Here is a 15,822-nt window from a genome sequence, read left to right as displayed (position 1 = left end):
ATTCTCTGGCTTTTTTCTTTCTCATCATTTTCTTTGATTTTCCAGGTGTTTCTTTTCTAAAAACCAAAACAACCAAAGTTAAAAGTCAACACATTCTCTTTTTTTTAACAAAATTATGCGTTTCCGGCTGGTCTTCATGCTCTAGCGACAGACAACTATCCCACTTGGTTGAAAATATGGAAAAATGGCTCGAAAGTTCTCATAACTAGGTCAATTCGCTCCACCTCTGTTTGTTTCCAAAGCTTGCTTCTTTTCGATAAAACCATTTCTTATTCTTGAATAATATTGTTCGATTTCTGTTCTATGGTAGTTTTGCTCACGTTTCGTTCCTATTCGGTGTTTTACTGATTAGGTTCTTTAGGATAGTTTCATTTTTTAGTGAGAAGTACATTCAAGTTTCGAAATTTTTGCTTTCTGTCCTACTAAGAATGCTCTGCCTCTTGTTTGAGCATGTAGGTGACATGAAACTGTTAGAATTCATTTTAGTTTGGGTTTGAGAAATTTGACACAATCTTCAAGGAAATCAAGATTGCTGAGTCCATTTGTTGTGGGTAAAGTTTTAGGAATTTTCATCCATAAAGCCTTTGGAAAAAAAGCGATTTTAGACAAGAAAAATCCATATATAACATGGAATGGCTTTTCTAGGTAAGGAAAGCTATTCTTTTGAAAATAAGGTAAGATGCGCGCCACAGCCACAGGGACCAATATTCTTGCGCGTTCTTTGTTTCTTTCTTTATGTTTCCTTTTTTTTTTTTTTTTCCTTTCACTTTCTCGCTCTTTCTTATCTAAAACCCAAACAAACAAATTAAAAACCTTCACATTCTCCTCATTTTAAGACCCTTTCTCTCTCTCTGTCTCTCTTTCTCTCCTTCCTTCTATATCTCACTCGACTCACGCCCTTATCATGAGTTTTTTTTCTTGACTCTTGAATCTGAGCCGCCTATGATGGACAATGGTTTCTCTTTCCCTCCAAACGATGCGTTTCCTGCTGGTCTCCGTATTATTGCTGTCGATGACGATCCCACCTGGTTGAAAATCCTTGGAAAGATGCTCGAGAAGTGCTCTTATGAAGGTTAATTCGTCAACCTCTGCTTTTTGTGTTCCTCGTTTCACTCTATCAAGCTTGCTTTTTCACTACCACTGTTGATTATGAACGGAGTTAGCGGGGCAAATGAACCCGCCTAACTCCTTTTTATTTATTTTTGAAACTTCTAATTCTTCAATATTATTCCTTGCATGGTTGCATCAGTTTCTTTTTCTTTGGTGCTCTATGATGGTAATTATTAACATGTCGTTTCTATTTTGTTGTTCTGCTACATGGGTTCTTTAGGATAGCTTGTCTTTCATGTTGAAAAGTGCATTTGAAAATCGAAATTTATGATTTCTATCTCACTCAGAATGCTATGTATGTCTTGTTTGAGCATGAAGGTGACCTGAACCTATATGAAATCATGTTCTGGGTTTGTGAATGCCGTTCATGTTGTTTTTGAGTATTTTTGCTGTGTATTTGTGGGAATTGTTTTGTATTATTTGAGAATTTAATTCGTTGATTTTGTTAAATTGAAGCATCGTCATCATAATCATGAACTTACTATTGAGAATGTTATAAACTTAAATAGCTGAGAAGGATTTTCGTGGAATTTTGATTGTTGATAGTCATCTTGGAGTGTATCTAGAAATATATTTATTCCTATCATTGGTGGTGACTTTTAACCTTTCCTACATCTCCATTTCCTGAAATGGAGGCGTGGATGAGTCAGACTGCAAGTCGTATTGATGCACTTCTGCAAGTGTTTGAAGATAAAATTTCTGAAGGACAAGTACTCAGGAAAGCTCAAGTACCATGAATTGTTTTGTTGAATATGTCTTGAATTGATTGTAGCCTCATTATCTTCACAATCTTGCCTTTATATTCCAATATATGGTGCTAGGACTTTGAAATCTTTGAATGAATTCTTGACCAATACTTAAGATTTGGTCAAGGATATGCTAGATTGTCATTTATGATGTGAGGCATAGCAAGGCACAATATATATATATATATATATATATATATATATATATATATATATATATATTGCCATATGTTTACAACATAAGGCAAGAGAGAAGTGTGCCATGTGTTGAGAGCAAATTGTAGAGAAAAAGTGAGAGCCTTACTTATTTATGAGTGTGTATGTGAACTTAAATGTAAAAAAGATTTGAGTTGATACCATTTTAAGAAAATGAGTCAAGCTTTATAAGAGGCATGTTACTTCTGTGGGATATTAACACACTCTTTTACGCCTAGAGTGTGAAACACTTATGGAGGCTGAAACATTAGTTGAAAAGGTTTTGATACCATTTTAAAAAAATGAGTCAAGTTTAACTTAATTTCAAAAAGCTAACTCAATGAGGGAGTAAGTGTCCAAGGCTTTGCAAAGGAAGTTTACTGAAGTGCAATATTAACAAGTCTTATAAAAAGATGGATGACAGGGCTTCAATTTTACACAACCGGCATTTCTTGTTAGCATTCAAGATTAGCACATGTTTTTGGTAGAGGCCTCTACAATCATGCTCTTAGCAAGCCATCATCTGAGAAAAATCACCTCTATAAAGAGTTATACATTCTTGAGGTGTCAATCATGCCGTTTTAAAAATACGACCTAGAAAAACAATTGTAGAAAAAAAAAATGAAAGAAATTGATAAGACAATTGCTGTGAGGACTGATAGAGAAATTTAGTGAACCTATTGAATGTGTATTAATAATAGCTAGCATTTTTAGTGTTCGTATGTTGAATTCTTGACGCAGATTGATTCATGTAACTTGGTGCATAGCATCGGCACATAAGCTCTGTTGCATCCTTGCTACCATTCTCTTGCCTAGTGATATGAGTATGAACATGCCACTAGAGATCTGATGAAATTATGATAATACCTCTGGCTTCGTTCGTTAGGCTTAACTCAGAATTTTGCTGGTACAATGCTTTCAAGTGCCTTTCAATTGCTTCAATATACACGGTTTATACCTTATTGTTAAAACATGCATGTGAATTTAAGGTGCACACGCAATAGCATAATCACAAGAGAAGAAAAATGAATACAAGGTTTACATGGTTTGACTGTAAGTCTATGTACACGGGCAAGAAAGAAAAAAGTTTTATTATGATATAATTACTTAGAACTCTCAAATCTTAATTGCTGTGTCTTTCTTGATTTTCTCATAATTCCACCACAATAGGTAGGGGTGAGCATTTGGTTCGAACCGAACCGAACCGAACCGAATTAAATTATAAAAACCGAATTATATATTTTGGAAACCGAACCGAATCGAAATTGATAAAAATCGAATCGAATCAAACTGAACCACTCTATTTCAGTTCGGTTCGGTTTAAATCGATCGGTTTTGATTAATTTTTTAATTTAGATTTGATTTTTAATTTATTTGGTCTAATTTTGACTTTGGTTTGAACCTAATAACCATTAATAAATGAAATTAAACAATTAATATATATAAAATTAAATATAATTCATATATTTCCCATAAAAATAAATCAATTCAAAAATCGATTCGGTTTGATTTAGTTTGATTTGAACATATAAATTACTATTCCGTTCGGTTCGATTTAATTGATTTTTTTCTCTTCAAAACCGAACTAAACTGAAATAATCGAAATTTTTATAACATAAAACAGAGCCAAACCCAACTAATTGAATTTTAAAACAGAACTGATTGAACCGAATTGACTCGGTTCGGTTTGATTTTTCGGTTTGAACCGAAATCTGCTCAGCCCTAACAATAGGTTGCCCCCCACACCCCCTAACGAGGTTAGTGCCCGGCCTCACAACATTTTCCAATCAGGTGGCAAAAAATGTAAAACTTTCGAATATGATAACAATTTAGGTTTATGAAAATATATCTAAAACTCAAGTCACATAAATGATACATAATTTTGCTTGGTGATTGGTAGTAATGTAGGATGGCTTTTGTTTGTGCAACAATATGTTTAGCTTTCTAACCCACATTATACCATAACATTGAGTTTTTGACTTTTTCCCTTTTGGAATTCTTTTGTGTTGTTCAGTGACCACATGTGGTTTAGCAACTCATGCTTTGCGCTCACTTCGTGAGAAGAAAGATGGATATGACATTGTGATCAGTGAAGTCAAAATGCCTGACATGGATGGTTTTCAACTTCTAGAACTTGTTGGACTGGAGATGGATCTTCCTGTTGTTAGTCAGTTCTTCCCCATTAACGTGTGGACTTTCACATTGAGTGCCAAAAATCTCTCCTTATTTTTTGTATCTTATATTTACTGGAAGCACTTCTGACAAAACGTATTCATGTCACTTCTCAGTGATGTCTGTTTGTGGAGAAATGAGTCTGGTTATGAAAGCATTCAGCATGGAGCCTGTGATTATCTTCTTAAGCCAATAAGAATGAAAGAACTTCGGAATATATGGCAGCATGTATTCAGAAGGAAGACACGAGATAAGAGGCATTGAAATTCTTGAAGGAATGGGAAGTATAAGTGAGTCGAAATGGATCAGATCAGTCTAACTTCAGTCAAGAAAAGAAAAGACGTTGAAAATAAACATGATGTCGAAGACCCTGGTGACAATTCTGCTACAAAGGAAGCCAGAGTAGTTTGGTCAGTAGATCTTCATCAGAAATTTGTGGAAGCTGTATATCAGATAGGAGTTTACGGTAAGTATAGCAAATTGATGGAAATTCTTTTGGAATATACTCGCAATTATGCCAGTGATAAGCCCCTACATCTTTACCGTGATTCTAGGAGCCATGACATGTTATATCTATTTGGCAGAAGTTGGTCGGAAGGAAATTCTTGACTTGATGAACGTGCCATGGTTGACAAGGGAAAATGTTGCAAGTCACTTGCAGGTATTCCATATTCCTTGAGAAATAAGCAAAAAGAAAACTCATTTCTTTCTCTCATCTAAGCATCCATATTTTCAGAGTTCATTTTAAACAATACTGGCTTCTTATTTGAAAGTGTTTGCTACATGCAGAAATATCGCATTTATCTGAGTAGATTGCAGAAGCAAATGGACCTGGAAATTGCTTTTAATTGGATAAATGATTCAGATTCACATTCCAGATCCGCTATAAGTGTTGGCACTCAGTATTCATGCAAAATGCGGCACAAAGGTGTTTAAAATGGTAGCTATGGATTTTCTGGCAATAGCTCACCTCTCCACTGCTTGGAACCCAGACTCTATGGCAGAAGCTATGTAAGTGACGAAGAGGGAACTGTTTCAAAGCCTGTGATAGCATCCAAAAGATCTTTAACTACTGATGATTCTGATACCTGGAAGTCCAGGAGATCACAGACTTTAGTTATTCTAGCCCCTCTTGGGAATCAGAAGTAAACTTTGCAGCATTTGATTCTACTTTCCTATTTATACCCTCAAAGGGATGATGAAAAGAAACACTAAGATAATGAAGACGAGCGTAGGGATGATGAAGACTAGCAAACTTCATTCAAAAACCAATGACTAATGTCCTAGATATAATCCTGTGTGTGTATATGATAACATGTTGTTATAGATAATTATGACTGAGACTGTATATTTAGCACCAGAATGGGAATGTGATGAATCAACATGATACCAGAAGTCTTCTTAACCATAAATCTCATATATTATACCTTGATTAGCGTGTGTTTAGCAACATGAATCACGGTGTATTTTGAGATGTATAGCATGTTTAGAGAACCTGAAACTCTATTTTTTTATGTTGTCTTTTTCCTTGTTTTTCCTGTTAATTCCTACCAGGAAAGCAACTGGCGAGAAATTTTATGTTGAGAATGCGCACTGGGTCCTTTTCTGCTTTTGGCTTTACTGGCTTTACGGGAAAAAAGATTTTCGTTTTGCTAGCATGTCCCTTTCTTGGGTCAAGAGATGAGTTAATAGAGCTGCGTGCACATGCTGTAGCAATGTTGGCTTTATTTCATGTCAGTGTTTGTAATGAACCATCAAGTATACTTTCTACTATTTTGTATGCAGATTTTTTTTTTTTTTCTTAACACTATAAATCCGAGGTTGGATGTACTTAGAGAGTCTGATGACGGATTAGAATGGACTTATTCTGTTAAATTTTTCTTAAATTTTAATAAAATACTTTTTTTTTTAAAAAAATCCTTGAGAATTTGAGGGTGAGGATCAGAATGAAAAGGAAAGCAATAAGGAATAGTGCACGACCTGCTGTTTGCCAAATCTTAATTACTTCTTAATCAGGAAACAAGAATTGGTTAGCTGATTGGTGTCAAGATACAATCTTTCTTTCATGTGATTACTAATCAATGTGATTTGGAATTTGTATCAGTGTCCTCAGGCCAAGCCAAGGAAAGGTTGCCTTTCTGCTTGGCTTTACTAGCTTTATCATGCATGGAAAAAAAATATGTTCTTTCACCAATGAGATTTAGCTTAATAAATGTGGAGTTATATATAAAATTAAGAGATTTTGAGTTTAAATTTTAATTGAAATTATGTGAATATTTTTTTTTTCTCAATACTAGAAGCTCAAAAAGAAAATATAGGGCCAAAAACAACAAGAGATAAGAAAAGAAATTAAATAATATGAGTAATTTAAATTTTAATAAAGTAATATAAATGGTGAGTGTATTCGAAAAAAATTAAATAAAATTAATTGTTTTAATTATATTAATTATATTTTTTAATAATGTGAAAAGGAGTAATCCATATTTATAGGATAAAGAAAGTAATATTTTTTAATAAAAATGCAAAAATAATAGTTTTTCACTTTTAAATTAATTATTTTAACAATTTCAAGTGCAGAAAAAGGAAACCGAAGGGGTAACCGGCTTGTCCAGTCAAAGGAAGAAGCTGGTTAGAGGCTAATGTGCGCGCCACAGCCGCAGGCACCAATATTCGCTTGCGCGTTCTTTGTTTCTTTCTTTTCCTGTTTCCATTTCTTTTTTTTTTTAATTTTCTTTCACTTTCTCTGTCTTTCTTCTCTAAAGCCCAAGCAAACAAATTAAAATCTTCATGGTCTCCTCATTTTAAGACCCCATCTCTCTCTCCCTCTTTCTCTCTCTCTCTCCCCTTTTTTTCTACATCTCACTCGACGAACACTCTGTCTTCTGAGTTGTCTCTTGATTCTTGATTCTTGATTCTGAGCCGCCCATGATGGACAATGGTTTCTCTTCCCTTCGAAACGATGCGTTTCCTGCTGGTCTCCGTGTTCTTGTTGTCGATGACGATCCCATCTGTTTGAAAATTCTTGAAAAGATGCTCAAAAAGTGCTCTTATGAAGGTTAATTTACTCAACCTCTGCTTGCTTCTGTTCTTCGTTTCTTATTGGTTAACAGTCAATCAAGCTTGCTTCTTTTCACTACCACTGTTGATTATGAACCGCGTTAATGTTATATATGAACCTGCCTAGCTCCTTTTTTATTGGTTTTTGAAACTTCTAATTCTTCAATATTAATCCCTGCATCAATTTCTTTTTCTTTGGTGTTCTATGGTGGTAATCGTTAACATGTCGTTTCTACTTTTCTGTTCTTCTTCTTGGGTTCTTTAGGATAGCTTGTTTTTCCTGTTGAAAAGTGTATTTGAAGTTCGAAATTTATGATTTCTATCTCGCTGGGAATGATATGTGTCTTGTTTAAGCATGAAGGTGACATGAAACTATATGAAATCATGTTAATCGGGGTTTGTGAATGCTCTTCATGTTGTTTTTAAGTATTTTTGCAGCGTAGTTGTGGGAATTTTTTTTTTTTTTTTTGCATTATTTGAGAATTTAATTCGTGGATTTTGTTAGGTGAAAGCATGGTCATCATAAACCGGCACTTATTATTGAGAATTTTATAAAACTTGAATAGATGTGAAGGATTTTGGTTTTTTGTGGAAATTTGACTGCTGATAGTCATCTTGGAGTGGATAAAGAAATATATTTATTCCCATCACTGGTTGTAATTTTTGACATTTCCTACGTCTCCATTTCTTGAAATGGAGGCATGGATGAGTTAGACTGCAAGTCGTATTGAAGCACTTCTGCAAGCGTTTGAAGATAACTTCTCTAAATTACAAGTATTATGTTAGGAAAGCTCAAGTACGATGAAATGCTTTCTCATGCAACTTTATAAGTTCCTTATGTGAATTTCTTATCATTAGACTTGTCGCGCTACTCTATAAAGATTTGCCCTTGTTTTCTGGAGTTGGCTAGATTAATAAACTGAAATTGTTTGTCTCGAGCTGGGTTTATTATAAGGTTCATGAATCAACCAAGTTCTAATTGGATGAAGTTATATAACATGGCATTTTAATTTGGATAACATGTGTTTATGTCTCATCCAATTTGAACGATATTGATGCATTTTAAGAAAAGCTCAACTACTTAATTGGGAAAAAAAATTGTAGACTAGATGAAAAAATATTAAAAAATTCAAGTACTTCCCATGTAATTATTTCTCAACTTAACTGTAGATTTGAGGCTCAAATGTTGGATAAGATCGAGTCAACTACATTAATTTCATTTCTGCGCTAGAGAACTAATAAGTCTTATAAGTGATGGACATTAGGGCTTCAGTTTTACACAAATGGTACACCTTGTTAACTTTCAAGAGTAGCACATATTTTTGGTAGAGGCCACTACAATCAAGTTCCTAGCAAGTCATTCGTTGCCTGAGAAAAATAAGCTCTATAAAAGTTGTACATTCTTGAGGTATACGTCATTGCCATTTGAATAATACAACCTAGAAAAACAATTCTAAAAGAAAAAGGAAATTAATAATTTAATTGCTGTGAGGACTGATAAAGCATTTTACCGAACCTATTGAGGTGTATTAATAATAGTTAGCATCTTTTACTGATGGTATGTTGGATTCCTGGTACATATTGATTCATGTAACTCTGTCCATAGCATTGGCACATAAGCTCTCTCTCCTGCAGGCTTGCTACCATTCCTTTACCTACTGAAATGTGTATGAACATTGCTGCTAGAGATCTCATCAAATTATGATAATACCTCTGGCTTTGTTAGGCTTAAGTGAGATTAGATTGAACAGTATATTTTTAATTCATTAAATTTTACATGCTTGAGTTGGCGTGGGTGCCTCAGAATTTCATTGGTGCAATGCTTTCTAGTGCTTTTTAACTGCTTCAGTCAATATGGTTTATGCCTTTAAACTTTCTAGTATCCTTGCTGTCCTCAAAGGTATTTCTTCTGGTGCACCTGAATATCTTTACCCTGACCAAATTTTCTGTCTTTTCTGGTTCATATTCCTCATGACAATAATTTTTTTTTTTTAATGGAAGTAATATAGGATCGCATTTGTTTGTGTAACAATGTGTTTAGCTTTCTAACCCACATTATCATAACATTGAGTTTTGGACTTTTCCCTTTTGGAATGCTTTTGCGTTGTTCAGTGACCACATGCGCTTTAGCAAGAGATGCTCTGCACTTGTTTCGTGAGAGGAAAGATGGATATGACATCGTGATCAGTGATGTCAACATGCCTGACATGGATGGTTTTAAATTTCTAGAACATGTTGGACTGGAGATGGATCTTCCTGTAATCAGTCAGTTCTTTGCCATTAACATGTGGACTTTCATCTTGAATGCCAAAATCTTTCCTCATTTTTTTTTTCTTATATTTATTGGAAGTATGCTTCTGACTAAAGGATTCATGTCACTTTGCAGTGATGTCTGTTGATGCCGGAAGCAGCCGGGTTATGAAATGCCTTCAGCATGGAGCCTGTGATTATCTTCTTAAGCCAATACGAATCATAGAACTTCGGAATATATGGAAGCATGTATCCAGAAAGAAAATAAATGAGGTAAGAGACATTGAAATTCTTGAAGGAATGGAAACTATCCAGACGACTAGAAATGGATTAGATCAGCCTGATTATGGTCACTTGGTTTGTGGAGAAGATCTGACTTCAGTCAAGAAAAGAAAAGATATTGAAGGCAAACATGATGACAAAGATCCTTGTGACAATTCTTCCACAAAGAAAGCCAGAGTAGTTTGGTCAGTAGACCTTCATCAGAGATTTGTCAAAGCTGTAAATCAGATAGGATTTGATAGTAAGTATCAGTTATATATTAGATTCCAAAATTTTAGTCACTGGATCACGACAATGAATTCTTTTGATGGAAATTCTTTTGGAATATACTCGCAATTATGGGGTTTTCAGTGATAAGCCCCTGCATCTTTACCATGATTCTAGGAGCCATGACGTGTTATATCTATTTGGCAGAAGTTGGTCAGAAGGAAATTCTTGACTTGATGAACGTGCCATGGTTGACAAGGGAAAATGTTGCAAGTCACTTGCAGGTATTCTGTATTCCTTGAGAAATAAGCAAAAAGAATACTCATTTCTTTCTCTCATCTAAGCATCCATATTTTCAGAGTTCATTTTAAACAATACTGGCTTCTTATTTGAAACTGTTTGCTACATGCAGAAATATCGCATTTATCTGAGTAGATTGCAGAAGCAAATGGACCTGGAAATTGCTTTTAACTGGATAAATGATTCAGACTCACATTCCAGATCCGCTACAAGTGTTGGCACTCAGTACTCATGCAACATGTGGCACAAAGGTGTTTCAAATGGTAGCTATGGATTTTCTGGCAATAGCTCACCTCTCCACTACTTGGAACCCAGACTCTATGGCAGAAGCTATGTAAGTGATGAAGAGGGAACTGTTTCAAAGCCTGTGATAGCATCCAAAAGATCTTTAACTACTGATGATTCTGATACTTGGAAGTCCAGGAGATCACAGACTGAATTTAGTTATTCTAGCCCCTCTTGGGAATCAGAAGTAAACTCCGCAGCATTTGATTCTACTTTCCTATTTATACCCTTAAGGGATGATGAAAAGAAACACTAAGATAATGAAGACGAGCGTAGGGATGATGAAGACGAGCAAACTTCATTCAAAAACCAATAATGACTAATGTCCTAGATATAATCCTGTGTGTGTGTATAATAGCATGTTATTATAGATAATTACGACTGAGACCGTATATTTTGCACCAGAATGGGAATCTGATGAATCAAAATGATACCAGAAGTCTTCTTACCCATAAATGTCATATATTATACCTTGATTAGCATGTGTTTAGGAATATGAATCACGGTGTATTTTGAGATGTATAGCATGTTTAAAGAACCTGAAACTCTCTTTTTTCGTGTTGTCTTTTTCCTTGTTTTTCCTGTTAATTCCGACCAGGGAAAGCAACTGCTGAGAAATTATATGTTGACAATGGGCACAGGGTTCTTTTCTGCCTTTGGCTTTACTGGCTTTATGAGAAAAAAGATTGTCGTTTTGCTAGCATGCCCCTTTCTTGGGTCAAGAGATGAGTTAATAGGGCTGCGTGCACATGCTGTACCAATGGTGGCTTTATTTCATGCTAGTGTTTGTAATGAACCATCTAGTGTACTTTCTACTATTTTGTATGTTGATATTTTTTAGGTATTTTTTTTTCTCTTAACATTATGAATCCTAGGTTGGATGTACTTGGAGAGTCTGATGATGAGGAGATTAGAATGAACTTGTTCTGTTAAGTTTTTCTTAAATTTTAATGGAATACTTTCTATTTTAAAAAAAAATCCTTGAGAATTTGAGGGTGAGAATCAGAATGAGAAAGCAATAAGGAATGGTGCACGACCTGCCGTTTGCCAAATCTTAACTACTTCTTAATCAGGAAACAAGAATTGGTTAGCTGATTGGTGTCAAGATGCAATCTTTCTTTCATGTGATTACTAATCAATGTGATTTGGAATTTGTAGCAGTGTCCTCAGGCCGAGCCAAGGAAAGGTTGCCTTTCTGCTTGGTTTTACTAGCTTTATCATGCATGGAAAAAAAATTGTTCTTTCACCAATGAGATTTAGCTTAATAAATGTGGAGTTATAAATAAAATTAAGAGATTTTGAGTTTAAATTTTAATTGAAATTATATGAATATTTTTTTTTTCTCAATACCAGAAGCTGAAAAAGAAAATATAGGGCCAAAAACGACAAGAGATAAGAAAAGAAATTATTGGGGGGATTGGGCCAATTGGTGGAAAGCCCATATCTTTGGATAAAATGTCATAAGGGCTAATGCCCAATTTATTCATCTCTAACAATAGTAAATAAAGCTAAAATGAAAAGAAAATTGTTTATTTATTTTTGTAATTAAAGTAATTAATGCATGCTAGACGCCTCCATTAACTTAGCCAAAATCTAGAATTTGGCATATTCTCAGAACAAATTAGTCATTTGCTTGCAAGCAGGTAAAAATAAAGCACCTGGGGCATCATAGGAGAGAGCATTAAGAAGAGCTATGTATTCTTTTATTTAACTTTTAATTAATTATTAATTAAATTAATAAAAAGCAACACCCCACTTAAGAGAAGTTGCATGGAGTTCATCCTCTCAATTTGTTAGTCACCACTCTTGCTTATCCTCTCTTTCATGTAAAATAATTCTCTTTGATATAAAGTTATTGTTAGTGGGCATTTCCTTTTAGGGCCATTTAGTTTATTTTTGAAACCCTCCCCTACCCCACTCTCTAAAAGGATACCTTTAAACCCCCTCTTCTCATTATTTATATTATATTTGATAGGTGAAACCTCAATCAATAATATCAAATCATCAACTAATTAATCCTCAATAATTAGCAAATTAATTACTGTCAAATTAATATGTTTTCAAGGATAAGGAGGATTTATTAAACCCACTAATGATGTGCTTGATGGTGTTTTCAATGTTTTATACCATCATTTTAACCTAGTTCTTTAGTGGTTGATGAAAGGAAACTTCCTCTAGTTGGTGTAGAACTTAAGTGACCAATTATTGGTGCAAGAAAAAAAAAAAAGAAAAGTAAATATGGTTTCTTTTAAAATTAATGGTGTTTAATTAAGAATATGCCTCCTTATCAACATGAAAAATTGGAGCAAATGGCACTATGGTGATCTCACATCTTTCTTTTGCTTGTCATGGCCTCAATCAACGACATAGATTAACTACCTTTTTATTTTATGAGGTAATCTCACCATTTCTTTCACATTCAATACCACATGAAAGGATTGATTATCTTCATTCCTCTAAATTATCGAAGACAAAAACATGAAAGAAGAAAAAATGGATTACTAAATTTTTTTAAACTTAATCAATAATATAATTAAGAGTTTTTTTTATAAATATAATTAACTTTAATTTAAATTCAGACTTAATAGTTCTAAAAATAATTTTAATATTACTGAATTAAAATTTTATTAGTAATTTTTCAAAAAGAAAACATATATGGTATGTTATAATTCAAATTTAATATCATTTGAGATGAGGAAAAAAAAGAGAAACAAGGGAAAAAGATCATTTTGTTAACTTTTTAATTTAATAGAAGTTTAATATACTGAGTAATTATTGATGGGTCACACAGCAAGTAGTAATTTTTTTTTTTTAAATAAATTATCTTAGAACAGATAGATAAGAAGATTTAAATTCAAAGACCTATTTTAATTTGTAACATACTTAATTGTTATTCTTTATGGTAATTCAAGAGGGGTTGGATTAGGTGTTAATTAAAAAAATTTAAAGATTTATCAAAGAGTGGGAAGCACATCAGCAAATAGTAAGGTTTTTCTCCACTAGAAGCAGATAGGATACTTTGTCAATGAGTGATTGGAGTTTTGTGTTTGAAGCTTTATATGGGACCAAACACTTGTCCATAGGGGAGAGAATTTGAGACCTTTTGTAGGTCTTAAAAGTGGGTTTCCATTAAGCTAAAATATTTATTATTTACCAAACAGAAACTTAATCTTCCAAGTACATAAAGATGGGTTAACATTAATTAAGGGAATTATTGAGAATCCAAAAAGGTTTCCATTAATTCTTCCACTAATAATTGTTTAGAGTTCTTTTCTTTTTCATTCCCAAGTTAAAGAAAGGTTGGATGAAGGATTAAGAACTAAGTGATCAACACTTGGAAGGAAGAACATGTAACACCCCAAAATTTTATTATTTATGAGTATTTTTGATATTTTAATTTTATTTAAATTTTAGGAATTTTTTTGAGATTTTTCGGATTTTAAAAAATCGGGTTCGATTTTCCGAAAATATAAACTTTAATTATTTTTAAAATTTAATTTAAAGACCACGTGGCAAAACTAAAAATATATTTGGAGTCTACGTATTTTTCTGAGTTTTCTGAAATTTTTTTCGGAATTTTTGGACCTCGTTTTCGGTCCCGAGGCAGAGTAAAAATTCAAAATTTTGTATCCTGAATCGAACCGGCCGAATCGAACCGGACCGGATTGGACCGGTTGAATCGGACCGGCCCTCTTCTCCTTTCCTTTTCCTTTTTCTTTCCCCGCGCGCGTCGTCCCTCTCCCTTCTCTCTCTCGTTTCTCTCTCCTCCCCCCGGCCGATACCTTGACCAGCGGCCACCACCGGCCAATGCGTGGCCGCCCGAGCAATGGAAAACCCAGCGAAACGCCCTGCCGCAGCTTTCCCGGCCAATCCGGCCGATCCAGCCACCGATTGGACCGGGTCTTGTGTCCAAAATCATCTACTCGGCGAGAGCTTTCCATAGACACCAAGAACGCCGAAATCCATCGAGCGGATTGTCCGATTTTTGCTCGGGAAGATTTTAGCCCATTTCGACTTTTGGGCTAGATTTCTCGAAAACCGTGAATCCCACGAGAAAACCGAGGCCACCAGCACGCTCCATTCGTCGAGAGCTTCGCAACGACATAAATTTTGAATTTTTTCGACACCGTTTTTCGGTGGGTCCCACGGAACTTCGCAGTGTATTTTCGAGCATTAAATGAGCTTAGAAAATTCTGAAAAATTTATGTACTAACCCCCGTGTTATGGGCTTCGTGTAGGTATCCTCGATTCGCGGAAATTCGACAGTTGATCGGGTCTGCAAATTTAGGGCGCATGGACCGTTCTGGAAAAGTCTCCGAATTGGGCCGAGGTTTTGGCTAGCCCCCCATTGTCAGACGCCCCGAGCGCGTTCCCGAAGTCGGAATCGGCAAAGGTAAACCCGAACCTTGTTTTTTCGTAATTTTCTAGTGCTTAAATAGGATTAAAAATCCATAAAATATTCGTGGTAGCTTAGAAAATTACGATTCTTTTTGAAATAGCTTAGTAATATTGCTAAGGACCGCGGGGCAAAGTTTTATAATTTTTAGAGCTTGTTTGGGCAGTTTTTGCAAAAATGATCAATAATAAGGACTAAATTGAAATTTTACATATTGTGATGGATGACTGATTTGATGGGCCCAGGAGGGGCTGTGTGATATGATTGAACTGTGGATATATGGATTGTGAGTATAGAAGTGTGTTTTGAACCCTTTTGCAGGTTGGGTAGGTCCTAGGTATAGGGGAGACTCTGCCGGATTTTCGGCACGACTTAGGACGTAATTGGTCTTTTCTTTGTTTGTATTGAGTCAGATTGTATTAAATAAATGTAATATGATTGTCGTAAGCGGATGACCTTCTTCCTCCGCCCAGCCGCCACAGTGATTGTCGTCAAGTCTGTGAGTAAAATATTAATTTTAATTGTAATTTCGGTATTATTATATGTTCAGCCTGCCCATGCATCACTTATATGCATATATTTATGTAGTTAAACTCTAGGCACGATTTATGATGCATTGATAAATGTTAAAGTGCCATGTATGTTGTTGTGGTAATTTGGAGCAGTGTGCGTGCGTTGGCGTGCGTGTGATGTGGTGTGGACTATGGATAGGACGGGTAGACACGGCTTGAGTTCTTCGCTGGGACCCGGTCCTTCGGGGTAGACACGGCTTGAGTTCTTCGTTGGGACCCCGATTTGGTATTTAAGTGGAAGTCCGAGCTG

The 15,822-nt window shown here is 35.0% G+C and overlaps 1 protein-coding gene and 1 pseudogene across 4 annotated transcripts; both read left to right on the top strand.

Annotated features, from left to right (window-relative positions):
• Nucleotides 1-5,737, top strand: LOC110655399 (two-component response regulator ORR26-like; annotated as a pseudogene).
• Nucleotides 5,738-6,903: 1,166 nt separating this feature from the next.
• Nucleotides 6,904-11,255, top strand: LOC110655478 (two-component response regulator ORR26-like). Of its 4 annotated transcripts, none has more exons than XM_021811784.2 (5): nucleotides 6,909-7,278; nucleotides 9,393-9,545; nucleotides 9,667-10,053; nucleotides 10,197-10,303; nucleotides 10,432-11,160. In XM_021811784.2, the coding sequence occupies exons 1-5, from the start codon at nucleotides 7,149-7,151 to the stop codon at nucleotides 10,858-10,860; spliced, it is 1,206 nt and encodes a 401-aa protein (XP_021667476.2). In that variant the 5' UTR covers nucleotides 6,909-7,148; the 3' UTR covers nucleotides 10,861-11,160. The 4 variants fall into 4 exon arrangements, with proteins under 4 accessions (XP_021667479.2, XP_021667476.2, XP_021667478.2 ...); XM_021811786.2 differs by having other exon boundaries at nucleotides 6,910-7,278; nucleotides 10,230-10,303; XM_021811785.2 differs by having other exon boundaries at nucleotides 6,912-7,278; nucleotides 10,227-10,303.
• The last annotated feature ends 4,567 nt before the right edge of the window (nucleotides 11,256-15,822 follow it).

Source organism: Hevea brasiliensis, chromosome 7 (genome assembly GCF_030052815.1).
Source record: "Hevea brasiliensis isolate MT/VB/25A 57/8 chromosome 7, ASM3005281v1, whole genome shotgun sequence".
Lineage (NCBI taxonomy): Eukaryota > Viridiplantae > Streptophyta > Magnoliopsida > Malpighiales > Euphorbiaceae > Hevea > Hevea brasiliensis.
This window is presented reverse-complemented; position numbering and strand designations above follow the sequence as displayed.

What these genes read in the sequence shown, in the direction of transcription:
- LOC110655478 (XM_021811784.2), top strand. Translation starts at nt 7,149, where the DNA reads ATGATGGACAATGGTTTCTCTTCCCTTCGAAACGATGCGTTTCCTGCT. An exon ending in GATGGATCTTCCTGTAATCA is followed by an intron (nt 9,546 to 9,666) that starts GTCAGTTCTTTG and finishes GTCACTTTGCAG; the next exon opens with TGATGTCTGTTGATGCCGGA. An exon ending in AAATCAGATAGGATTTGATA is followed by an intron (nt 10,054 to 10,196) that starts GTAAGTATCAGT and finishes CCATGATTCTAG; the next exon opens with GAGCCATGACGTGTTATATC.